The sequence below is a fragment of the Camelus ferus genome, chromosome 10 (genome assembly GCF_009834535.1).
Source record: "Camelus ferus isolate YT-003-E chromosome 10, BCGSAC_Cfer_1.0, whole genome shotgun sequence".
Lineage (NCBI taxonomy): Eukaryota > Metazoa > Chordata > Mammalia > Artiodactyla > Camelidae > Camelus > Camelus ferus.
The window spans coordinates 54,527,683-54,550,776 of NC_045705.1; the positions used below are offsets into that span (position 1 = coordinate 54,527,683).

The 23,094-nt window shown below is 39.7% G+C and overlaps 1 protein-coding gene across 3 annotated transcripts in view; it reads right to left on the bottom strand.

The window, feature by feature from the left end:
- The window catches only part of NLRP14 (NLR family pyrin domain containing 14), a 39,566-nt gene that overhangs the window by 730 nt on the left and 15,742 nt on the right, over nt 1-23,094 (bottom strand). Inside the window, exons 6-11 of one of the 3 annotated variants that reach the window (XR_004323320.1) lie at nt 22,249-22,419; nt 21,660-21,830; nt 20,178-20,348; nt 17,980-18,150; nt 11,702-11,872; nt 10,769-11,005 (exon numbers count right to left, since the gene is read on the bottom strand). Coding sequence is in view for 1 of the 3 variants with exons in the window: in XM_032489136.1 (XP_032345027.1) it covers nt 10,870-11,005; nt 11,702-11,872; nt 17,980-18,150; nt 20,178-20,348; nt 21,660-21,830; nt 22,249-22,419 (991 nt within the window). In the remaining 2 variants the exon portion in view is untranslated. Of the gene's footprint in view, nt 1-10,636; nt 11,006-11,701; nt 11,873-17,979; nt 18,151-20,177; nt 20,349-21,659; nt 21,831-22,248; nt 22,420-23,094 lie in introns of those variants that run through there. The other 2 variants (XM_032489136.1, XR_004323321.1) reach the window with 2 other exon arrangements.

Below are 23,094 nucleotides of genomic sequence, written 5' to 3' on the forward strand. Positions count from 1 at the left end.
ACTATCTTTACTCAGTGCTGTTTGTGCATGTATATATTTACTTATGTTATATTGTTTGCTGCAATAACCATATAACATTGAAAAAGGTAGTGAAAGCAGGTGTTTTTACGTTTTGATTTTAATAGCGAATCTTTTAAGGTTTTGAGATTTTTAGCATGCATGAATGGAAGTAAAGTTTAAATGCATCAGTTCATGTGATGAACTGCAGTAACAGATTTTTATTATTAAATAATTACTATATTTCTAAGGTAAACTTGTTTGGGATGTATTCATTCTTAATTATATTAACGATTTTTGTTTGCTCATACTTAGAAATTTTACATTTCTGAGCGTAAAAGGTATCAGCCAATACTTTTTTTCCCCCATACTGAGTGGAGATTTCTCCTAAATTTCTTCTAGTTTCAGTCTATTCAGAGTTTTAAAAATTTCTTCTTGACTTGGTCTTTGGAAGATATACTTTTTTCTGGGAGTTATCCTTTTTACTTTAACTTCAAATTTTATCAATAGCCATGTCCTGTTTTGCTTTCTCTTTTTTGTGACCAGTGTTACCAGAATTTGTTTATATTTTCAAAATACAAGCCTTTTTCTTTGCTGATCCTCTGTATTTTATTTGCTGCTATTGTCTTTTTTCCCCCTTCTTTCCATATTCTTTTGATTTAGAATTTGTGTTATTTTTGTCCTGGTTAGGTGAGACACAGTGCATTAAGAGTTTTTAAAAAAAAACATTTCTTCTACTTGTATCTAAGTTTAAAATTTATTCTCAATGTACTTACTAGTTAACAGCATGTCCTGAGCTGGTACATGGTGTTTTCATTGTTGTTTAGTTCCTAACATTTTCTCATTTTTCGTTTTCTTGACTCACGAAGAATTTTTAAAATTTTCAAACATGTATTTCTGATTTTTCTTTAACTTGCTCTATACGATCCATTCATTGGTGTCTGCTGAGACTTGCTTTGTGACCTAACACACATGTGTGTTTGTATGTGTATTTTTTTTATGTGTGTCTGATGTTCCATAGATGCTTGAGAAGTGTGTTCTCTAAATATTTGGGTAGAATTCTTTCCTTACATAGTGATGTTCAAGTCTTCCTTATCCTAACTTATTTTTTATTTGATAGAGTTGTCACTGAGAACTGTTTTAAAATCCCCTAATTGTGGATTTGTCAATTTCTCTTTATTTTTATGTCCATTTTTGCTTCATGTAATTTAAGATTATATTGTTAGATATGTAAAAATTAAGAATTGCTATGTGAATGCCTTTATTATGTAATGATTCTCATTATTCATAATATTTTTACCTTAATTTGTTTTGTCCAATACTTATATAGCTCAGTATTTTTCAGATTTTTTTCTGCCAGCTTAGTGTACGCTGCCTGTTAACTATGCCTTTCTTGCCTTTTTCCCGTCTTTCTTGCTTTCTCTTGTATCACAGGGTTTGTCTTCATTCATTTCTCTAATAATGCGGACACAGTCTTATGAGTGGGTAAAATGGCCAGTGGTCCCAAGGGTCTGGGACTCCTTGACAAGGGAGGCTCATGCATTATGGTATCAAAACTAGAGCTGCAATTAGATTGAGAGAATATAGAAATGTAAGGATTGATAGGATTTAAGTGGAAGTTGAGAATGTTTAAACATGTAATGCTTTACATGATGTGATTGGGTCTGTCTCTTTTACTTGAATGAATTATGTGGATGGACATTGCATTGTAAAACACAAGGCATGTAAATTCACCTTTCAGGCAATATTAGTTGGACATGGTCAATGGGAACAAACAAGATCGCCTGAGCCCACACAGTACAGGATAAAACCTTGAGTGCTGGTATCGAGTGAATTCTCTCTACCATAGACCTATCTGGAATGTATACTGGGGCTAATAGCAGAAGCCTGTGAACGCCCCACAGAACTGACTGGAGAATTTCCATTTGAGGGGCAGTTACTAGCTTGCTGTTGGACACTGTCCCTATGACTGAAGGACATAAAATAATCTTATCACCTCATACCCATTAGTATGGTTACTATCAAAAAAAGAAAGGAAGAAAGAAAGAAAGACCAGAAGAACAAATGTTGAGCAGGATGTGGAGAAACTGGAACACTTGTGCATTATTGGTGGGAATGTAAAATGGTGCAGCTACTATGGGAAACAGCACAGTGGTTCTTCAAAAAAAATAAAAATAGAATTACCATATGATTCAGCAATCTACTTTTGGGTATATCTACAAAAGAATTGAGTCTCAGATATTTTACATCCATGTTCATAGCAGCACTACTTACAATAGCCAAGACATGGAAGCAATTTAAATGTCCATAGACAGATGATTGGATAAAGAAGTTGTGAGATACAAACATATACACACACATACACACATATATTTATCATACATATTTATATGCCATTTGCAGCAACATGGATGGACCTAGAGATTATCATATAAGTAAAGTAAATCAGACAGAAAGACAAATACATCACTTACATGTGGAATCTAAAACAATGACACAAATGAACTTATTTACAAAAATAGAAAGAGACATAGAAGACAAACTTATGGGTACTAAAGGGGAAGGGAGGACATAAATTAGGAGTTTGAGATTAGATACAAACTAGAATAGACAAACAACAGGTCCTACTGTACAGCGCAGGGAACTACATTCAATAGCTTGTAATAACCTATAATGCAAAAGAGTATATATCTATATATGTATAACTGAATCACTTGTTGTACATCAGATATTAACACAGCATTTAAATCAACTATACTTCAGTTCTAAAAAAGAACCATTATAGTACGTATTGCACTAATTTGGATCACCAGGTGACATTTCTTCAGACCAAGGAACATCCTTTACAGCCCCTATTGTAAAGAGATGGACAGGGAGCTCTCCTGCTTAGATAATAGTCTGGTAGAGAGTTGGAATGGACAGTTAAAACATCGGTTGTCTAAAGGGCTAGATATAGTTACGAAGGGCTGGCTTGCACATCTTCATGAGTGTGCACACACACACACGAGTGGGGCTAAGGAGTGTCCTCACTAGAGTCCTTGTCTTTTTACTGGTGGATCTGGGATGGAGGAGGATGCTAGTAAGACTATGCAGTTTTTCCCACAGGGGGGATGACTGATGACTATAATTTTTTCTTTCTTTCCCACATCACCTCACCTTTCTTTTTCTTACATGTGATGAAATATGTATCTATCATTCATTTCTTACAATGATTTATAGCAAGTGCCCACTTTGGAGAAATTCATTTCTGGCCCTTTTTAGGGAAGGGCCTTCACAGATTGGGACACTGGTGATTATTATGAGTCGTGAAACTGACCAAGCAGCAAAGATCTGGGAACTACAAGAGAAAGGAGAACCCAGGACAGCAAGTAACGAGAGCAGTCGCAGCCTCAAAGCTCTGTCTGGGGTTCTGCTTTCTCTGGTATGGAGACCAGGGTTGGGGTCGCCTCCTTTCCAGGCATGCCCACGCTCCTACCTGGCGCCCTAAGCCAAGTTCTGACCGCACCTGTCTTAGGGACAAAGACCGGCACCCACTGAGACGCCAGCCCGGCCAGTGGTGCCCGCCCCTCCCTACCTACAGCTAGCACCAACCTGCTCCCGTGGGGCGGCTAAAGCCTGCTGAGCTCCTTTCCTCAACTACCTAGGATCCAGGGACTCCCACTGGATGTGGATGCTGCGATTCCAGAAGCCTCCGGAGAGCTGGCTGTTCCTGGAGCAGTCTCCCAAACTGTGGGAGTCAGTGGGTTTTCCTGTGCTAAAAAGATCACCTGCTTCATTGAGTTGCTGGGAAGCTGGAAAGTAATGCAGATGTTCCCAGGAGGAGTAGGATATTTTTGCTTTCATTCATTTACTGAGAAATCTGTTAGTGGTAGGAAGGAAACACGGTGGTGCTTCATTAGGAAATGGGGAGAAGGTGCTGGTACTTAGAGTGCTCAGCATCGGGGAGGATGTGATAGTGAAACTGCAGTCTGTAGATGATCCAGAGCTGGCTCTGTGAAGAGTGGACGAGCAGAGCAGGCAGTGAGCACCTGCTCTATGGCAGGCACTGTAGGTGAAGGAGATTCTGAAGGTGATGACAAATAGTAAAGGGGGCTGTTAAACGACTAATCACATCTGAAAGACAAAAGTACTAACATGTGAGCTCATAGTCTTTCTTTCCCCTTGTTGCTATAAAGGAACCCATTAGTTTTCACCCTGTCCTCTGTTCTTAAAGAAGTATCAATATTTGCTGAGAGAAGATTTGTGATGATAAAGTAATGAAGACTAAGGCAGGAAGAGAAAAATATTACAGAGGGAACAATATATGCAAAGGAAAACAGACACAATGATAAGCTAATCAGTGTTTTTCTGTTTGAAAGTACTGTTGTCGACCTGGAGACTGGCGTGCTAAGTAAGCCAGAAAGAGAAAGAAAAATACTATATGATATCACTCATATGTGGAATCTTTAAAAATAAAGACACAAATGAACATATTTACAAAACACAGACAGACTCACAGACACAGAAAATAAGCTTATGGTTACCAGGGGGAAACAGAGAGGGTGGGGAGGGATAAATTGGGAGTTCAGGATTTGCAGATACTAACTACTATATATAAAATAGATAAACAAAAATAGCATAGCATGGGGAACTATATTCAATAGCTTGTAATAACCTATAATGAAAAAGAATATGTATAAAGGTTTACACTGTGTTTAGGGGTCAAAAGATGAGGCTGAATGTAAGCATTAGAGGTGGAAGGAGGGGGAAAACAGACTTGAGCATTTTTTGTGTTTTGTTTTTAAAGAAAATTACATTGAAAGTGGTGTGGAAAATACAGTAGAATTCAGTAAGAGAAGCCAGGAGACCAGACAGGAAATGATGATTTAAAGAAGCTGTAGTAGGAGACTGAAAAGAAGTCTTTTCAACCTAGTTTTTCATTATAATTTTCTCTTGCATTCTATGTCGTATTGATGATAGAAGGTATGATACGTGTTTTCTCCCCACACCACCAAGCAATTAACTCCATTCTCCTCAGATGAGACCAGCTGTCGCACAGATTTAACTCAGTTCCGACACTGTCTGCCTGGAGATAGCATCGGATCCTGTAGGTTAAAGTGCTCCCACTTCAGATGCTAGTCACAAGTCCAAGTTGTTAACTGTGCATCTGATCAACTGACTATAAATCTGAGGTTTCCAAGACCCCCTCCTGAGGTTCAATTAATTTGCTAGAGCGGCTCACAGGACTCAGGAAGGTAGTTTACTTTACTTACTAGGTTACCTGATTTATTACAAATGACAATAAAGGATACGAATGAACAGCCAGACGAAGAGATACATATGGCAACGTCCTGAACAGCAAGAGCTTCTGTCCCCAAGGAGTTTGGAGCCTGGCAGGTGGATATGTTCTGGTTTACCATTCTGGAAGCTCTCCAGACCCCTCCGTTTGGGTTTTAATGGAGGCCGCAGCACACAGGCATGATTGATTAAATCACGGGCCATTGGTGATTGACTCAACCTCCAGCCGCACCCCATCCCTGGCGTTAGGAGGTATGACTGAAAGTTCCAACTCTTTAATTGGTTGGTTTCCCTGGTAACCAGCCCCCCATCCTTAAGGGATTTCCAACAGTCACCGCAATAACATTAACTCAAGTGTGGTTGAGAGGGGGTTGTTATGAGTTACCCATTTCACCTGTATGGCTCTGAAGCAATTTCAGAAACTGAGGACAAAATTAAAATATTAGAACAAAAGATGCTACCATTGCTCTTATTAGGAAATCCCAAGGGTTTTTGTGTGGCGAGCCAGGAACAAAATTTATTTTATTATAAATCACAACACCCTAGGAGGGTATAGACAGTTGTCCTTCAGACAATCTCCCTCCTCCTTCAACCCAAAGTTCACTTTCTCCTGGGCTAAGAATCAAGAAAGTTAGTGAGACATATTTTTTTAGCCTCCATTGTATAGATAATTGAAGTATGAAAATACGAAATATTTGCCAATATTACAGAACTTGTAACTGATAGTAAAAGGACTAAATCCCAAATCCTTTGATTCCAGATTCACTTGATGTGTGAAACATCATCTGATGCCAGTAGAAACCCTCAGTTGTGACAACCAACAATAATCTTGGTGGCCACATCGCCAACAGAGATCTACTTGTTCTAAGAGGTGAGCACTGTTAAGAAAAATTATCCAAAACAAAATTAGGCAAAAGGTATTACTGGTGTTACTAAGTGTCCTTTTAATTGTAGTTTGAGGCATATTGTCTAGCAGACTGGGGGTTGTCTGATTTCCTATGGGTGTGTCTCTTTATGTTCAATTAGCTAAACAAGGAGGCCATTAGACTGAGGTGGTTCTAAAACTTTAGTATTACCTTGCTACTAAGCAAACCAAAAGGTTATAAATGCCTCAAGGTTAAGAAATCGAAACCTAAGGACAACCAATTACAGCCAGCTAGGCTTTTCCAAATAAGGAAAATACTTCAGCTTTGGCCAATCAAGTAATTTCCTTGCTTTGCTTTTTGCATCTTCTCTATTAAAGTCTTTCCCCTAGCTCCTGTCGGGTGGAGTGCGCCTAACCATTTCTGGTTTGGCATTCCCCTATTTAAATAGTTTTTTGTTTAAATAAACTCTTAAAATTTTTGATGTGCCTCATTTTATATTTTAACAGTTCTCTGACTCTTAGTTCTATTGATCAGAACATTCACAACTTTGTAAGGGTAAAGGTTATCTTGTAGAAACCTAATAGCAGTGCAAATAATTCTTACCAGTGTAAATTTTCTCTATATGGTTGAAAAGATAATCCCAAAGGTTATCATTTATTGCCTAGTAGGACATTAATCAGTTTTGTATCTACCTTACTATGTTATTCTAACTTCTAAAAATGCCTTTCATGATGGATATATAAACTCTTGTTCCTCAAATGCTTTGTAAATCAGCATCTCACTAGCTCCCTTACTAATGAATTGATAATATTCTTTCACAAGAATTCACTCTGCATCTCTATAAGAGTCATGATTTAAAATCTTTGAAAATTATTTTACTGCTTCTCTGGATCTACAATGGACCAATTAGTCTTTGGAAAACATTTTAAACCAAAGCAGGGGAAAGAAGAGATCTTTTCTCCTTGGTTGCCAAGCTGAAAGCATGTGAGCTCCAAGCTGCCTGTAACATGTTTCTACCACATTTACCCAATACCATAGCCTCAAAATATCTAAAGGAAAATTTTAAAGAACTATACAAATAGGAAATCTGTCCATCCTATTAAAAGATTTAAAGAAAATATTCTTAATAATTTATAGACTGAGAAAATTAGTACAGGAAAATTTGAACTGCATCATTAAAAACCTTGACTTAACGGCTACATATACACATACACATTTTCACTCATGGGAAAATGCATATTATTTTCAAGTACACATAGAAAGTTGATTATATATGAGGCCAGAAATTCTATTTTAACTAATTTCAAAAATGATTTTCATACAGAACACATTATCTGAACTCTGTTACGTTAAAAACCAATAGCAAGATGATAACTTTTAAAATGCCTGTTTGGAAATTTATAAGCATGCTTCTTTGTGACATATGGGTCACAGAAAAAGAATTGTGTAAATCAGAAAATATTTGGACCTGAATGTTAGTGAAAATACTCCATATTCTGGATGAATTGGAGGGTATTATGCTTAGTGAAAAAAGTCAAACAAACACTGTATGATACCACATATATGTGGAATCTAAAAAGTAAAACAAACTAGTGAATGTAACGAAAAAGAAAGAGACTCAGATCAACAGAGAAAGAACAAACTAATGATTACCAGTGAGAAGGAGCAAAATAGGGGTAGGAGATTAAGATGTACAAGCTACTATATATAAAATAAGTAAGCTACAGGGATATATTGTACAGCACAGGGAATATAGCCAACATTTTATAATAACTATAAACGGAATATGTTTAAAAATTCTGAATCACTACGTTGTATACTTGAAACTTATATAATATTGTAAATCAATTATACCTCAAAAAAAAAAGACTCCATGTTCAAAGCATGAGAATTCAGCTAAAATGTAAATAAGAAGGGAATTAAAACCTTAATGCTTAAAATAAAAGGCTGGAAATCAATAAGGTAAGACTCTAACTTAAGAAGTAAGCATACTGACAAAACAAATTCAACGATAACAGAAAATATGAAACAAGAATTTACAAAATAAGCTTATAAAAAAGAAAACAGACAAAATATAAAGAATCAACAAAGCTGATGTTTGATTTTTTGACTATCCTCTTTGACTCCTTAACTACACCATTTAAAATTACAAACCATCCCTAACACAGAGCTGTGTTTAGGATAAGGGGAATGGTTTGCCTGATGCATGAAATTTAAGGAGATGCCAAAAAACAAAGAATCTCAGTAGGGGAGGAGGGTATAGCTTAAATGGTAGAGTGCATACTTGGCATGCACAGGGTCCTGGGTTCAATCCCCAATTACTCCTCTAAATAAATAAATAAATAAATAAATAAACAAACCTAATTACCTCCCCCACCAAAAACAACAACAACAAAACAAACAAAAAAGGAACCTCAGTAATCAAGATAAACAACATTTTAGGGGAATATTTGTAAAAGTCAAAATCAATGCAAAAATATTCATGGTAACCAAATATTAAACATTTAAAGAAAGACAGTGTCTGACCCTGTACTTGAAACCCTGAGAATAAATGCCTCACTTGCCACACCCTAATCCCGGCCCATAGGTTCCCTGACAGCAGTGATACCAGGCATGTTTTCAACATTTAAATGGCGGTGCTTCTAGTGTACTGTTGTCAGCACAAGGGAAACAGTCCTTGTCGTGCTACAGAAGTAGTTGACAATATAAAGGGGATTCCTTGGTCTTTCTCCACCAAGTAGCTAATGTCGTAAATTATAACATTCCTCCTAGTACTTGTCCTCTCTTGCACTTGTTATAAATCATAATAGTCATGGTATATTTTAATTAATTGTTAGAATTAATTTTCAAATACATTTGGTCTTTGCATATATATTCATAAGCAATATTCAGCTTTCTCTTTAGTGCTACCTTTGTAAGTTCTATCATCAAAGTTCTCACTGTATAAAATGAAATGAGAAAGTTATCTTCCTCTGTTATCTTCAGTGCTCTGAAATTGGGTTTAAAAAACAAAAGAATTTTCTTTTATCTGAAAATTTGGTAAAAAAAAAAAATCACCTTGATGAGAAGCATTTATCAACACCTTGGCTGGAGTTTTACTTGGGCAGCTTGGAAATCCTGTTGTCTTTGAAAGATAAGATGCTCACTGCAGCCCAAAGCTGCTGTGGGAAAGGAACACCCCTTCTCTGACATGTACTTCCTTTTCTGTGTTTGTTACAACAGCCCGAGGCTAGCTTTCTCTAACCAGCATGATTGTCATCACAGGGAGTCAACCTCAATACTGACCCCTCTCTAGGTATCATCTCTGCCATATGTCAGCGTATCACTGTTCTGTGCAGCTATCAGCTCCAGTTACATTACCTGCAAGTTGTCCCATGATTGCCATCTGCCCCTTTCTAACTGCCTTGGTTCACTCTTGTCTCCAGCCCTGCTACAGTGACCCAGGAGCTGTTATCCCAGCTAAGAGGCTTTCTTATCCCCTACAGACAGGGAGAAAAAACTGGTAAGAGTTGGTGGTGGACTAAGGAATGCCACAAATTCTTTGACGCTATTGCCATCAACAAGTGATGGCCCTTGAATCTGGGGTGGCCTCGATAGTTCTGACCAAGGAAGTGAAAGAAAAGTGACCTTATGCCAGTTCTGGGCCTAGCTTTTAAGAGCATTGGCAACTTCCACTTGACTTTTTCAAGCCCTGAATCTCTAACAAAGTAGTCCTTCCTCCCTGCTGGAGAGGCCCTAAGCCTAGAGGGAAGAGGGGCCCAGCCCAACTCAGCCTGCCAGTCACCCATCCTGTCCAAGGCACCAGGCATGTGACTAAAGTCATCCTCAGGCTTCTACAGCAACCCGGCTGTCAGCTGAACACCACCAAGGGACACAGGGGGATGTCCTGTGGAGCGTAAGAAATGCTTAGCTGAGCCCCTTCTGGTTCTAATCCATCACATCATGAAATATAACAAAGTGACTCATGTTTTAAGCCCCTGTGTTTTGGAATAGTTTGTTACATAGCGATAAATAACCAAAAGATTCCTTCCCAGAAAATGTCATTGTGCCGTGTTTCTGCCAAATGGAAGAATCCGTTTTTAAGTTCCAACCCCAATAACCTTTATATCTCCTTGTATCTTCACAATCAGCTACGGAAAAGATTGATTGCAGAAGTGGACTCCTGTTTCTACTGAGATTAGTGAGTCTTAAATATTAATGTATCAAAGAATTGCCTGGAAAATTATCAAAAATGCCTGTTTCTAGGGCCCTCACCCAGATACCTTGATTCAGTAAGTCTGGTGTGGGGGCTTAGGAATCTCCATTTTAAAAAAACACCCAAGTGATTTTGACCCGAGTGGCCCCAGGCACTCAACGGGGAAGCATTCAGTAAAATGTGCCGCAGATGGCGAGGCTGTGAAGAAAGCCCTGGCGGTGGGAATGGAGAGAAAGGCAAGCCAGGTGCTTGAACGTAATCTTCCCCAGCCCCCCTCCTCTAGTCTCACTTCTAGGCTTCTCTGAATTCTTCAATTCCAAGTTCAGTGAAAAACATGTTACACTTGCACAGAGCTTTAAGTCTTCCATTTTATTTTTGCCTCTTAACCCCCATGTGAACTAGAGCATTTTACAGAGAAGTGACTAACCTATACCTGGCAGACGTCAAATGCGGGACATCTGGACATGAAGCCCCCCGGCCTTGTCTTGCCGGGTTCTTTATTTGGCTCTGTTCAAGACTACCAGGTTTTTTGAGTCAGAGACACCGCCACCAGGAGCCGTCCTCTTCGTCAAGGTCATCACAGTCCTGCTGAATGGCAAGGTGTGGGTTGCTGCTGCACACCGCTTCTAGCAGCTCCTGGGCTTCCTCGTCAAATGCCTCTTTGCACAGCCTGAGAAAACAAGGGAACATCTCTACTTGCCACGAAAGCACCTCCCGGTTTCCCCACAGCCCTTTACTTTCTCTGGGGATTTATTTGAGCGGGGGAGACCTGAAAGAGAATATGAACATGGCTGGGCAGCGGGCAAGGAAACTGACCGATCCACTGAGGGAGATACAGCAGCTGAAGGACAACAGAGTATAGAGAGAAAGAGAAAATAGGTTAAGATTTTAAAGGATCTGCCGAGAGCCTTTTCCTATTCAAGCAAGATAGTTCTACTAATCATGACTATGAAAACAGCCAACACAAACGCATTATATGCTAGGCACTGCTCTAAATACTGCCTGTGTTGACTCAGGTGGTCCAGCCTCACAGAAACCCTGTGGGCAGATGTTAGCATTTCATCCAGTTTACAGATAAGGAAACAGAAACACAGAGACTGGGGACTAGCGCGAGTTCAAGTATCTAGTAAGTGGCAGGGCCGGAATTTAAACTCAGGTAGTCTGGCTCCAGAGTTCTTGGTTCCTAACTCCTATGCTACATCATATCTCTTGGAATTCAGTGTTCGATGGGAGAAAAACAAATAAGGGCCTGGACAACACCAGAGGACCCACAGTCAGGCTGAGGCTGAGGCTAGCCCTGAACGAGTGGCTCCCCAAACCCCTCATTCCAGGAACCTTTCCCCCTGAGAAGCCAGTGACGACTTACCCTAGAACCTGCAGTTTACATTCAGGAGACCTCAAGACTTCACATAACTTCTTAATTCCTTCATGCCCTAAGGTATTCAAGGTCAGGTTTATTTTTATCAGTCTTTGGTTGCTGCTCAGGGTAGAGGAGAGATCCTGACAACAGAGGGCGGTCAAACCACAGTATTCCAACCTGCAGGGAGGAGAGACTAAAGATGAAATGAACTATCTCCCATGACAGCACACACACACGAGATCTGAGAGCGGGGCATGTAGGAGGACCCCAGAAGCTTAAAAAATGAACACAACATGGGTAAAGTCAAGGAATATAAGTATAATGTTCATTACTTCTAGCTATTTATGGGTTGAAGATATCCACTCCTATATCATATCATGAATTACAAAGTCATAATTATGGTCCAGGGAGTAAATAAAATGTGGAAACACACAAAGGAAAACTATGAAGCAACTGAATCCTTGAACAGGATTAAAAGTATAGCAACATAAGTAGATTTTAGAAATACGGTGTTGAGTGTAAAAGGGCAAGGTATATAATGAGGTCTCTAGCACCATGCCATTTATGCAAATAAAAATGCATACACCTAGAAACAATATTACATCTTTTATAAGGACACACAATTCTATGGTGTATTTCAAACACATTAGGTAAGTTGCCTACAGGTGAGAAGGAGATATGGTTAATGGAGATACATTAACTAACCAACCAACCAACAGGCAACAGAGGGCCCTTGCATAAACCAAAGATAATATAATATCACGAACTGATGAATCATATTCAACTCAACCTTCTGGACCTGATGATTCGCCCCCAACCCATTAATTTTAATTTTCATCTTCTGTTTATCTAGCCTATCAACATTTAAGTGTCTATATAGGTGCTGAGTATGTAAAAATATTTTCCAGTTGCTACCCACATGGAACACACATAAATTGGTGGGGGCAATAGTCCAATTTTGACACAAGTTACATAAATGTCATACAAAGTAAACGTTAGGGTTAAAAGCATTGTAAGAGAAAAGGTCATCAAGAATTCATCAGGAAACAATCATTCTGAATTTGCAGTCACTAATAAAAGTCTCAAGATATAGAAAATAAAAACTAACAGGACTACAAAATGAAATACACACATCTGTAATTATAACAGAAATTTTAACCTATTTTTCACAGTAATTGAATTATCTGGAAAAAAAATCACTAAAAATACCAGATGATTTGAACAACAGAATTAACAATCTTAACTGATATGAAAACTGCAGCCCAGAACTCTTCGTGTTCTTCTCAAGTGCACTATGGACACATACAAAACTGACTATACATGGGCCGTGAAACAAATGTTAACAAATTTTAAGGAGCTGAAATCATGCACAGAAGTGTTCTCAGACTACAGTGCTAGAGATTAAATGTAAAAAGATAACAAGAAACTCCTCTTATGTTTGAAAAGTAAGGAGTACACTTTAGAATAATCCATGAGTTGAAGAAAAAAATCTTCAGGAAGTTAAATATTTTAGACTCAAAAATAACAAAAACACTACATATAGTATAAAATCTTGTAGGGTGAAGTTAATGCAGTGATTTGAAGGAAAATCATAAAGTCTGTAGGAAAAGAAGGAAATATGTATGAGCTAACTCATCCAACTCAAGAATTTAGAAAAAGAATGGTAAAATAAACTCAACAAAAGTAGAAGAAATAATAAGATAAAATATTAATGAAACATGACTGATATCTAAATCACTAGAGATGATTGAGACATTAAACAGATAATAATACAGTATTATTAGACACTTGCCAATAAGTTTTAAAATTGAAAATGGATAAAATTACAGGAATATTATCACTTACCAAAAATTACTCAATAAGAGAAAATCTATGTAAGTATATAATTATTTAAAAATTGAGGCAGAAGTCAAAAAACTCTCCACAAAAATGAACTCCAGATCACATGACTTCACCAGAAATTTCTACAAAGTACAAGGAAGAAATAATTCCAGTCTTACACAATCATATGCTAAAACCACACATGACTGGCTAAACTTTTAAAAATTAAGTCTGATAAAATTGACAAGAACAGAGAGCAACAGGAACTCTTGTACATTGCCAGTGGTAGAATAAATTAGTCTAATCCCTGGGGAATATTCCCCAAGATATTAAATTCCACTCTTAATTATTTACCCTAGATAAATGTGTACATGGGTGTCTCACAGTTAATGTATTAAAATGCCCATAGCAGCACTAATCATTAAAGAAAAGAAATGAAAACAACCCAAAAGTCCACCAATAGAATGGTTTATATAGCCTAGGAAAACTACTAAACAGAAACCTCAATTAAATAGAACTGGGAGACCAGCAGGGGGAGCTCTCACACCCTGCAAAGATAGAACCCCACTGGAAGAAAAAGGACTTCTATTTCTGGCAAGGACTCAGCCGATGAAAAGCCCTGGACTCTTAGTTTACTGTAGCCCTCCCAACTTCCTTTCCCCTGTATAAAAGCATTCTCCTTCCCTTGCCATGTGGAGACTGCACATAGCTCATCATGGTTACAGATGCTGAATTATAATTCTCTGTTGATCCTGAATAAACCCATTATTGCCAGAGAAATATCTGGCAATCTATTGGTTTCAGGTTAGCAATAGTCTGTGGTATGGTCATTCATTCATCTTTTATAGCAATAAAAGATGAATAAAAACAGCCACTGGAAACAACCAGATAACTCTTACAATCATAAAATAAAATCATAACACAAAAGAATATATAAAGTATGATTCCCTCAATATAAAATTCAAAATCAAGCAAAATTCAAGTCCATTGTTTATGATTATGTACATCATGGCTCACTGTACAAGAAAACACATAAGTGACTGCTATCAAAGTCAGGATAATGTTTACTTCTTGAAGAAGACAGAAGTTGTTGTGATTTGGGAGGGACTGAGGGAAATTCACTGGGAAAATTTCCTGGCCTGAGTGTGATTACATACACGCTTGATTTTTTAAAATACTAGTTTAATCTATTTTTCTGTATTTTATTTAAAAATGTTTAAAATATGATTTGGCAGAGCTTAAACATAACAGAACAGAAAAATTAAAATGACAGAATGAAGTTCTCATTAAAAGGAGCAAAAAAGTCACAACTGCTAACAAAACACTTAGGAATATGTAGGATGAGTTAGAAAAGTCTTTAAAAGATTAAAGAAAATTATCGATAAGGAATACAAACAAAAGAGATCCAACATAAGCATAACTGGCGACCTTGCAAAAAAATTGACAAATATAAAGAAATTAAAGATAGGAAACCTTACCCCTAAAAAGCACAATCTACAGGCTTAAATGGAACATCATGTCCCCAGAAAAATATTAATAAAGAAAATTCAACACAGGACAAATTATTGGGCTAAAGGAGAAATTCTAAGGACATCCAGGGGAAAAAAATTTCTTTTAAAAACCAATAAGGACATTGAAGGGGAAGAATCAGCTGGTTTCAGACTTTCCTACAACCAGATTCAATGCTAGCAGGCAGCGGACTCGTAAAACTCTCAGAGGATGACCAAAATATTATGAACACAACCAGGCTGCTATTCAAGTTCATAGAAAACTAAGACATTTTCATATATGCAAAAAAAAACCCTGGAATAGCCCCTTGAAATTAAATCAAAAAGATTACTGACCCTACCTCCCTCAACAACTCCCGGTCTACATAGCTTAGTGGGGCAGTTTGGTCACTAAACGTGGCTGTCCCCTGAAATGGCTTGACTCTTTTTGGCCACCTCCAGGGTAACGGTTAAGATGAAAGGGATAGCAGGTTATATATATTTAAAAAACCCCAAAAACCTATTTTGAAGTTTCACGATTGTATCCTGACCATTCCTGGGCATGCTTCTTTTCTTTCCCTGACAGCAGCTCCAGGCCAGCCAGATTGGTAGGTGGTAGGCTACCCAAAAAGGCCTTTGGGATTCAAACCTAAATCTGTTTAGACAACTGGGTTCTCTTTTGGATTGACAAGGCCCTAGATCATGAGGACAGTGATCATCTGGTTGAAGACAATGCTGGATAAATCTCCTTAGGGACCAAGGAGTGGGAGATAATGGGTTTCTGTAGATACTGTAAAACTACTTATGTCTCTCTTCCATCTGATCCCTCTGGCCTGAAGGCCTGGGTGCAAGCAGGGGATGATTAGAGAAAAAGTGAAGTCACAGGCACCGGGATGGGATGCACTGACTTCATGGGGGGGAAGACTAGCAACACTAAGACCCAGGGAAGGGCCACCTTAGAAGCTGGAAGGTGTAGGAAGTGGGTAGAACAGTTAAGGCTCTTTTTCCCCCCAGATCCAACACTGCCACCTGGCAAAATGATTCTGTGATCTGCTTAGTCAAGCAGGAGCTGCAGCCGGTGGCCTGACCCACTGCCCCGTTGTCATGCTGTCCACGTGCTATGAAAACAGAAAAGCTCATGTGGACATGGCAGGCTCTGAACGATTCTGTTGTACCTGAGGCCATAGATGGCAGACCCCAAATGTGGATCCCTCTCATCTGGGTACAAACATGACAACCGGTAGGACCTTGTTTCAGTCTGATACAAATTCCTAAGATTCTCTTGACGCTGGAACAGCCTTGGGTTTATGCCTCATGTGGCAAACAAAGCAGCTGTAACTACTTGGTGACGATGCCCACCTGACATAACCAAATCAATGTAACAATGACCCAGATCAAATATAACAGCGAACCCCACGCTGGTGCAGCCTGTGCTCCTTCAGGTCGTATGTCTGTCTGCACGTGGGGAAGTGTGGACCACTGCATGTCTCTTTAATGGGGAAGGGGTTGCTTTTGGCCCATCTTTTGCCTCCTTAATTTACTGCCAGTGACACCAGGAGCAGCAGGTCCTTCTAAACTTCCTTTCAAGGAATTGTAATGGAAAACAAGCACTATTGTTCCTCCTGTTGTTACTCAGTTGGCTGAGTCCAGGACCCTGGGGGCATAGTTTAAATCAGTACTGCAAATTTGGCCTCTTCCTGTGCTTGGAGTCTTGTTGATAGGGGCCTTAATTAAATATTGTATGAGAGACACTGAACAAAGGTGGTCCCAGCCTCTGCTGGTCAGATTAATCAGAGTGGCCAATGGAGTGGCATATCCTTGGGAATAATCAGAAGCCAAGACTGTATTACTGTGTAGAAAAAAGGGTTGGATATTGTTGGGAGACCTTCTTCCATGGATGGAACTCCTATATGTACTGCTGACAGAAATGCCAGGCCCTGACAACTCTTTACCTGGGCCATTTCCTAGGATGTTTGAGCAATGAGCAGCCTTGAGGTTTGAGGTAATGTCTCCCTCCAGGACAAAGATCAGGCTTGCTCACTGCTTGCTGTAAAATGGTGAGTCCACCAAACTCAATGCTCCTCTCCTGGAATGCAGCCCACTGCATGTGCAGGCATCCATCCTCATCCCCCACATCCACCCTGGGGGCCTTGGGGCACAAGGGAAGAGCACACCAAAGTGCCCAGAGCTAATGGGGGCTATGCTATGAGTAAGTAATAAAGTCCTCTGACTCTGATAGGATTCTGTGTCTCCTGCCAGCATCCACAAAACAGTAATAGGCTGACTTATTAGATTATAAAATTAAAATTCAGACCCAACAGTTACAACATCATCATTGTTGTGGGGCAAAAAAACCATATATAAACAGTCAATGCAACCAGAAAAAAGAGCACTTTCTTGGGAGAATCATGAAGACATATCACAGTGCCTGGGCTTCCCACATTCTGAGCAAAATTCTTGACCCAGATGTCAGTAATTCATGCCGTGTAAGTAAAAATGTACTAGCCAATATCAGTTCAAGATTTAAAAAGAAAATAAAAATCTAAACAATATATGATTGGACATAAAAAGTACTCAGCACACAGAGTGAGATTTTATTAGGTTGCAGCCTCCTTGAGAGCATCAATAGCATTTTTCCAGATGGAAGATGATTAGTAGAATCTTTGATTTAATAAGAAAATTAATTCAAGGACAGATGGAAGGATAATAGAACACAGACCTAAATCAAAGACGACTTACTTAATACATACTCTGGCCAAGGCACCAAGGACACAAAGAAACAAACGTGAAATGTGGCTTCTGTACTAACAACATGCACTGCATTGATCCATATATTTGAAATTCACATTCTCATTTCTGAGAGTAACTTACCTTCTAGCCCCATTTATTTTCTGTCCTCTCTCCATATACTAAATCTCTTCTAGCTACACAAGCCATCAAACAGGTAGCATTATCATAATAGAAAACTGAACTCACCCAAGCCTCTGAATATTACAGTCTGGATGTCTCAAAGCCTCAAACAGAATTTTGACTCCATCATCCTTCAAGTCATTGTTCCCAAGGTCCAGGCTCCGCAGGTTTGGGTTGTTCAGAATAGCAGAGGCCAGATCCAGACAACATGCACTGGTGAGAACACAGCCCATCAGTCTGCGAGAAGCACAGAGGGAAGTGAGACCCTCAGTTGTGAGGCTTAATTTGCTTATTCCCAGGAGAGAGGCCCAGGTATTTGAGCCTTTTTTTCTGAGCCTTTTCTATCTACAATCTAGGATGCCCACAGGAAGATCTAACATTAACAGTAGAAACAGATGGGATTTCTTAATGAACAGAACAAAAAAAACGCAAGTGAAACTGCTTTCTCCCACAAACAGGTTGCTTTCTAACAAACTTCCCAAATCTAGGGCATAAACACTTATTTCTACCAATGGACATAAGCTTTCCGAAGGAACCCGCAGATCTCTAGGCTTTCAATTTCTAATGTATTTTTGACATAAAAATGCTTTCCAGGAATCTGTCTCAAAGTGTTATCTCCAAGGAAGATAGCTACACACAAAAAGATATTTCTTTCAGGTCCTTTGTAGGGTATTTAAGAGCATTCACGATCTGGCCTTGTGTTCTCTTTCCATACTTTGTCTCACCCATTTTCCCACCATACACGTCCAGTTTCTCCCAAATATACCACATCTATCTGCATTTCCCTTCTTTTCACTCCTTTCCTTCTGCCTAGGAAATCTGCACGTAACAAAGTCTTCTTTATCTTTTAAGCCTAAAGAAACTCAGTTTCTTCCATCCCATTCCTTGCTCCCTGGGACTTCTGCCATATCCTTGTAACAACAGATGGAATGTAGTATAGTTGGCTTTGTATTTTTTTCCCTGCCATCGGCATTTTGTGAGTTACCCAAGGACAAAAGCATCACCTGAGAAATAACCTTTAGTCCTCTGAGCATGTAGCTCATATTTGGCTTAAATACTGGCTGAGAGAACTGGCATGTGCCCACAGAGGCTGCGAAGGCAGCTAAGAAAGCAGTGTGTCCAGGCGTTACAGCAATGCTTACATGCATAGGTCACTTAGAAAGTATGTCTCTGTAAATTACATGATGGCACTGGATTAAGTGATAAACTCCATTAAGTATAATTTTGTCTTCCAGTTGAATAATCATCAAGGAAACCAAAGAATCACATCATAACCCATACCCCATACATTTCCAAAAGGAAGTACAGATGCTTATTGGGCCGAAGAGTTGAATCACCGTAGTGTTTACGGATGTGTTACACCGTAGTGTTTACCACAATGTTTACCACAATGTTTACAATCAACTACTAAACTCATTTGGAAATCTGATTCTCATGAGTCAGTCGTCAGCCCAAGCACCTCTGGGTATACCAACGATCTTCAGTTTAGAGTTCTAGCAAAGCAATGCTGGGGTTGGACCCTTAGTGACTCACCCAGGCTGCTAGTCCCACGGGAGGCCCTGGTGGGAAATGAGCTAAGATCTCTAAGTGACATCTCTCTCTTGCTTCACACTAGCCACAATATTTACCTAGTGAAACATTAAACATCGTGTAGCCATTAAAATAATAATTGTATGTAAGTACTTAAATGTGCTTCTGAAGTCTATCATGTAAAAAGGAAACTTCTAAGTCTGCACAGTGGTCACAACTACACAGACGCACATCGCGCACATGGACGTGCGCCCACTACCAGAGGAAGAGAGAACGTGAGGAGAGCAAAACTCTTTGCTGTTTGAGAATGACTGGATTGCTGCATATTTTAAAAAACTTCCCTTCCCAGCTTCTTTAGACGCTGACCGAATTACAAGCCTGAGTTTAAGAGAGAAAAACCAGTGAGCACAGTTTCAGCTTCATGGATGTGCGGCAGAAGACACAGAGTAGACTCCCTGGAGCATGACTAAGGGGAAAAAAAAAACGGCTAAAGCTCGGCCTGGTGTCCCCGGTGCTCCTTACCTGAGGGAAGCCGACTGTCGTCACTGCAGTAATTGTTTAAGGAAAATCGGACCCACAGACTTCCCCAGCCTGTCTCACAGAATGAGGGGGAGAGGGAATCGGCTGTGGATTCTATTCTCTGACAGCTAATCGGCTCCCTGCCTTTCCTGCTGCATCCCCCCTGCCCTCACAGTACTTAAAGCGACGCAGACGGGAGGCCACGGAAAACCTACTCCAGGGCCTGGAGATGGCAGCCTGGACGCCGGAAGACTTCGCACAGAAGCTTCACTCCGTCGTCTCGCAGGCAGTTTGACCCCAGGTCCAGGTGCGTCAGGCTCCTGTTGCGCAGGAGCGAGGCAGAGAGACACTCACTGCTGAGTGACGAGAAGTGGCAGCGCCTCAGCCTGTGGAGAGGATGGCGAGGGAAGACGGGGTCACTGCTCAGAGCCCTGTATCTTTAGGAAGGTTTCACATTACCGTCCTGTATCCACTTGCCAGCACTGCATCTCAGACCTAAGGCCCTCCTCCCTCGCTGCCTCTTTGGCTGTCTCACTTGGGTACTTAGGTTGGTACCAGATTTGGCTACAAAACTGGAATCACATTCTTCAGAATTATAAATAACACATTAACATCTTTACATCACTCATAAATACAGTGTTCTACTGCAGAAGCAGCTGCCTGGAGCGGAGGCGCAGGCACGCGAAGTAGGATGGGCGCAATCGTAATACAATAAGGACTTTCTGTGCATGGGAAAAGTGGCACTTCCCACCAGAAGGGAAAAGATGTATTCGGATGTAAATGAAGTGCAGATGATAGGCCTGATGTACGGGGGAAAGAAAGTTTAAGTTATAACACAATACATTTGGAATAATTTAACATTTAAATGTTAAAAATTCATCCGCAAAGAGTAGGAAAAAGATGATAGAAGTGGATTAAAAAAAAAGATTTCCAATTATGAAAAAACTTCTAGAAGTCATGCAGGGGGGAGGTAATTTGACCTCACAGAAGTTTTGAATGTCTGTAGTCTAAAAATGACCATAAAAGAAATACAGCAACATGCCAGGTAAGTTACTTATAATATATAAAAAAATAGCAATAATGTAATAGTAATAATATATATATTAATATATAATATAATTAATAACATAGCCTATAAAACAGAAAATATCCAGGAGAAAACACCTTATGAAGAGGCAATTCCTAGAATATTAAAGGTTAACATTTGAAAAGATGTTCAACATCAAATGATTTCAAAAGTTATTTTAAACTATCTAATTAATATTGACCAAAAGGATTAGAGAGACATAGTGAAGATATTAAACAATGCAGGCCCCTGAACTGCAGAGGGAATGCACACAAGCGATCTGGGATGGGTGGACTTTAGGCCTGAATCCATCATTTTCTTGGAAGCATCATGCAAGCTGCATAATCTTTCTATGCCTCACATTCCTCATTGTTCAGTGAGGCATTTCAAACTCAAGTGGCTAATCTGACACCAACAGGTGCTTTTGTGCCGATTAAATTTTGCACAGGGCTCAGCACAGAGTAAGGACATAATAAATGGCAATGATTAATATCATCTTCATCATCTTCACTGTCGTTAGGGATAACAGGAGAGAAAAAAGCAAGGGACAGAATATGTTCATAATATTTTTCCATTTTAAATGTATGTCAGAAGGTGTGTTATATTGGAAGGATGAAAACTAGTAGCTTACACAAGGCTCTGTAGAGTGCACTGTGGATGTTTCAAGGCATGGCTAATAAGCTTGACTCCACCATCTCCCAAGACGTTGTCCGCCAAGCATAAATGTGTCAGCCGTTCATTGCTGATGAGAGCCAAAGACAGATCCTCACAGCCAGCTGCCGTGAGGCCACAGTGTTCTAAGCTGAAGGAGAAATACAGATGGGGAGGGAAGAGAAGGTTCATGCTTCTCTTCTCCTTCACAGGGAAGCTAGCTGGTACTTACAACCCCTCCATCTCTACTCCAGAAGCAGCCTCGGCAGACCTACTTTAATTATGAATTCCATTGCAGCTATGGACAGGGTCTGATGAGATAAACAGAGGAAGGAGAAAAGAGAAGCCTGGAAAGGAATGAAAGTAAGAAGTCTGTCATTAAAAAAAGTGTCTCTTAAGAGTCAAGTCAAAGAGGAATGCAGGTAGACAAAGAAAAGGAGGCAGTCATCCAGGACTGACGGATCAGCCAGTTAGTGTCAAGCCCCAAGCAGCTTCCCCGTTCAGATCATAACGGAAGTATACAAGACTGCACAGAATGACTCTACAGAAAACAGTAGAGAAAGACTCACGACAGTCTCTCCAGGTAACACTTTGGATGCATCAAGGCCTCGCACAACAGCATCACTCCGTCATCCAGTAGGTTATTAGTCGATAGATTCAGAGATCTCAGGCTCTGGCTTCTGATGAGAGCCTTAGAGATATTTAGACAACAAACCGTAGTTAGGCTGCAGGATTCCAAGCTGGAAAACAATACAGAAAATTAGAAATGACCACTCCACAGAGAATTATTATAACACCCACTCACTTAGCCAGAGGGTGTGATTTCTCAGTTGTTGGGACCTGTTCTGAAAATCTGGCTTCTCTACATCAAATGAGAATGATTTACCTAAAGCCCGGGGCTCTGCTAGAGTTAGGAAGGGTAGGGGGGAGGGTAGGGAGCTTCCCTCTTCCATCTCCACCTCCCTAACTCCCTACAAAATATGTATGAAAACATTAAAAAATATTTTTAAATGGTCATTTTTTTGAATCTGGGAGGAATTTCCTTTAACCGCATCATGGAAGAAGATGGACTGAAGGAGTGTACCCCTTCACTCTTTGACTTTGAGGCAGAACAGAGTTGGGCTGGAAAGCAGGGGCAAAAGCTGGGGACTCCCACAGAACTCTCTGCCCAGAGCTCATTTCTTCATGGGAGCCAACCTGCATTTTCTGAGGAACCCCATCCTTAACAGTGAAAACAAGAAATTAATAAAATGGTTTCTAAAAATAAAGTAAAAGAGGAAGGGAAGCAGAAAGAGAAAAGAAGAAGTACATGGAGAGCCCCTGTTTTTACAGACTCATATTTAGCAACAACTTGGGTCTGGGCGTGGCTGGGCATAATGTCAGCTGCTTGTAAGAAGACTCAGGCAGCGGCACTC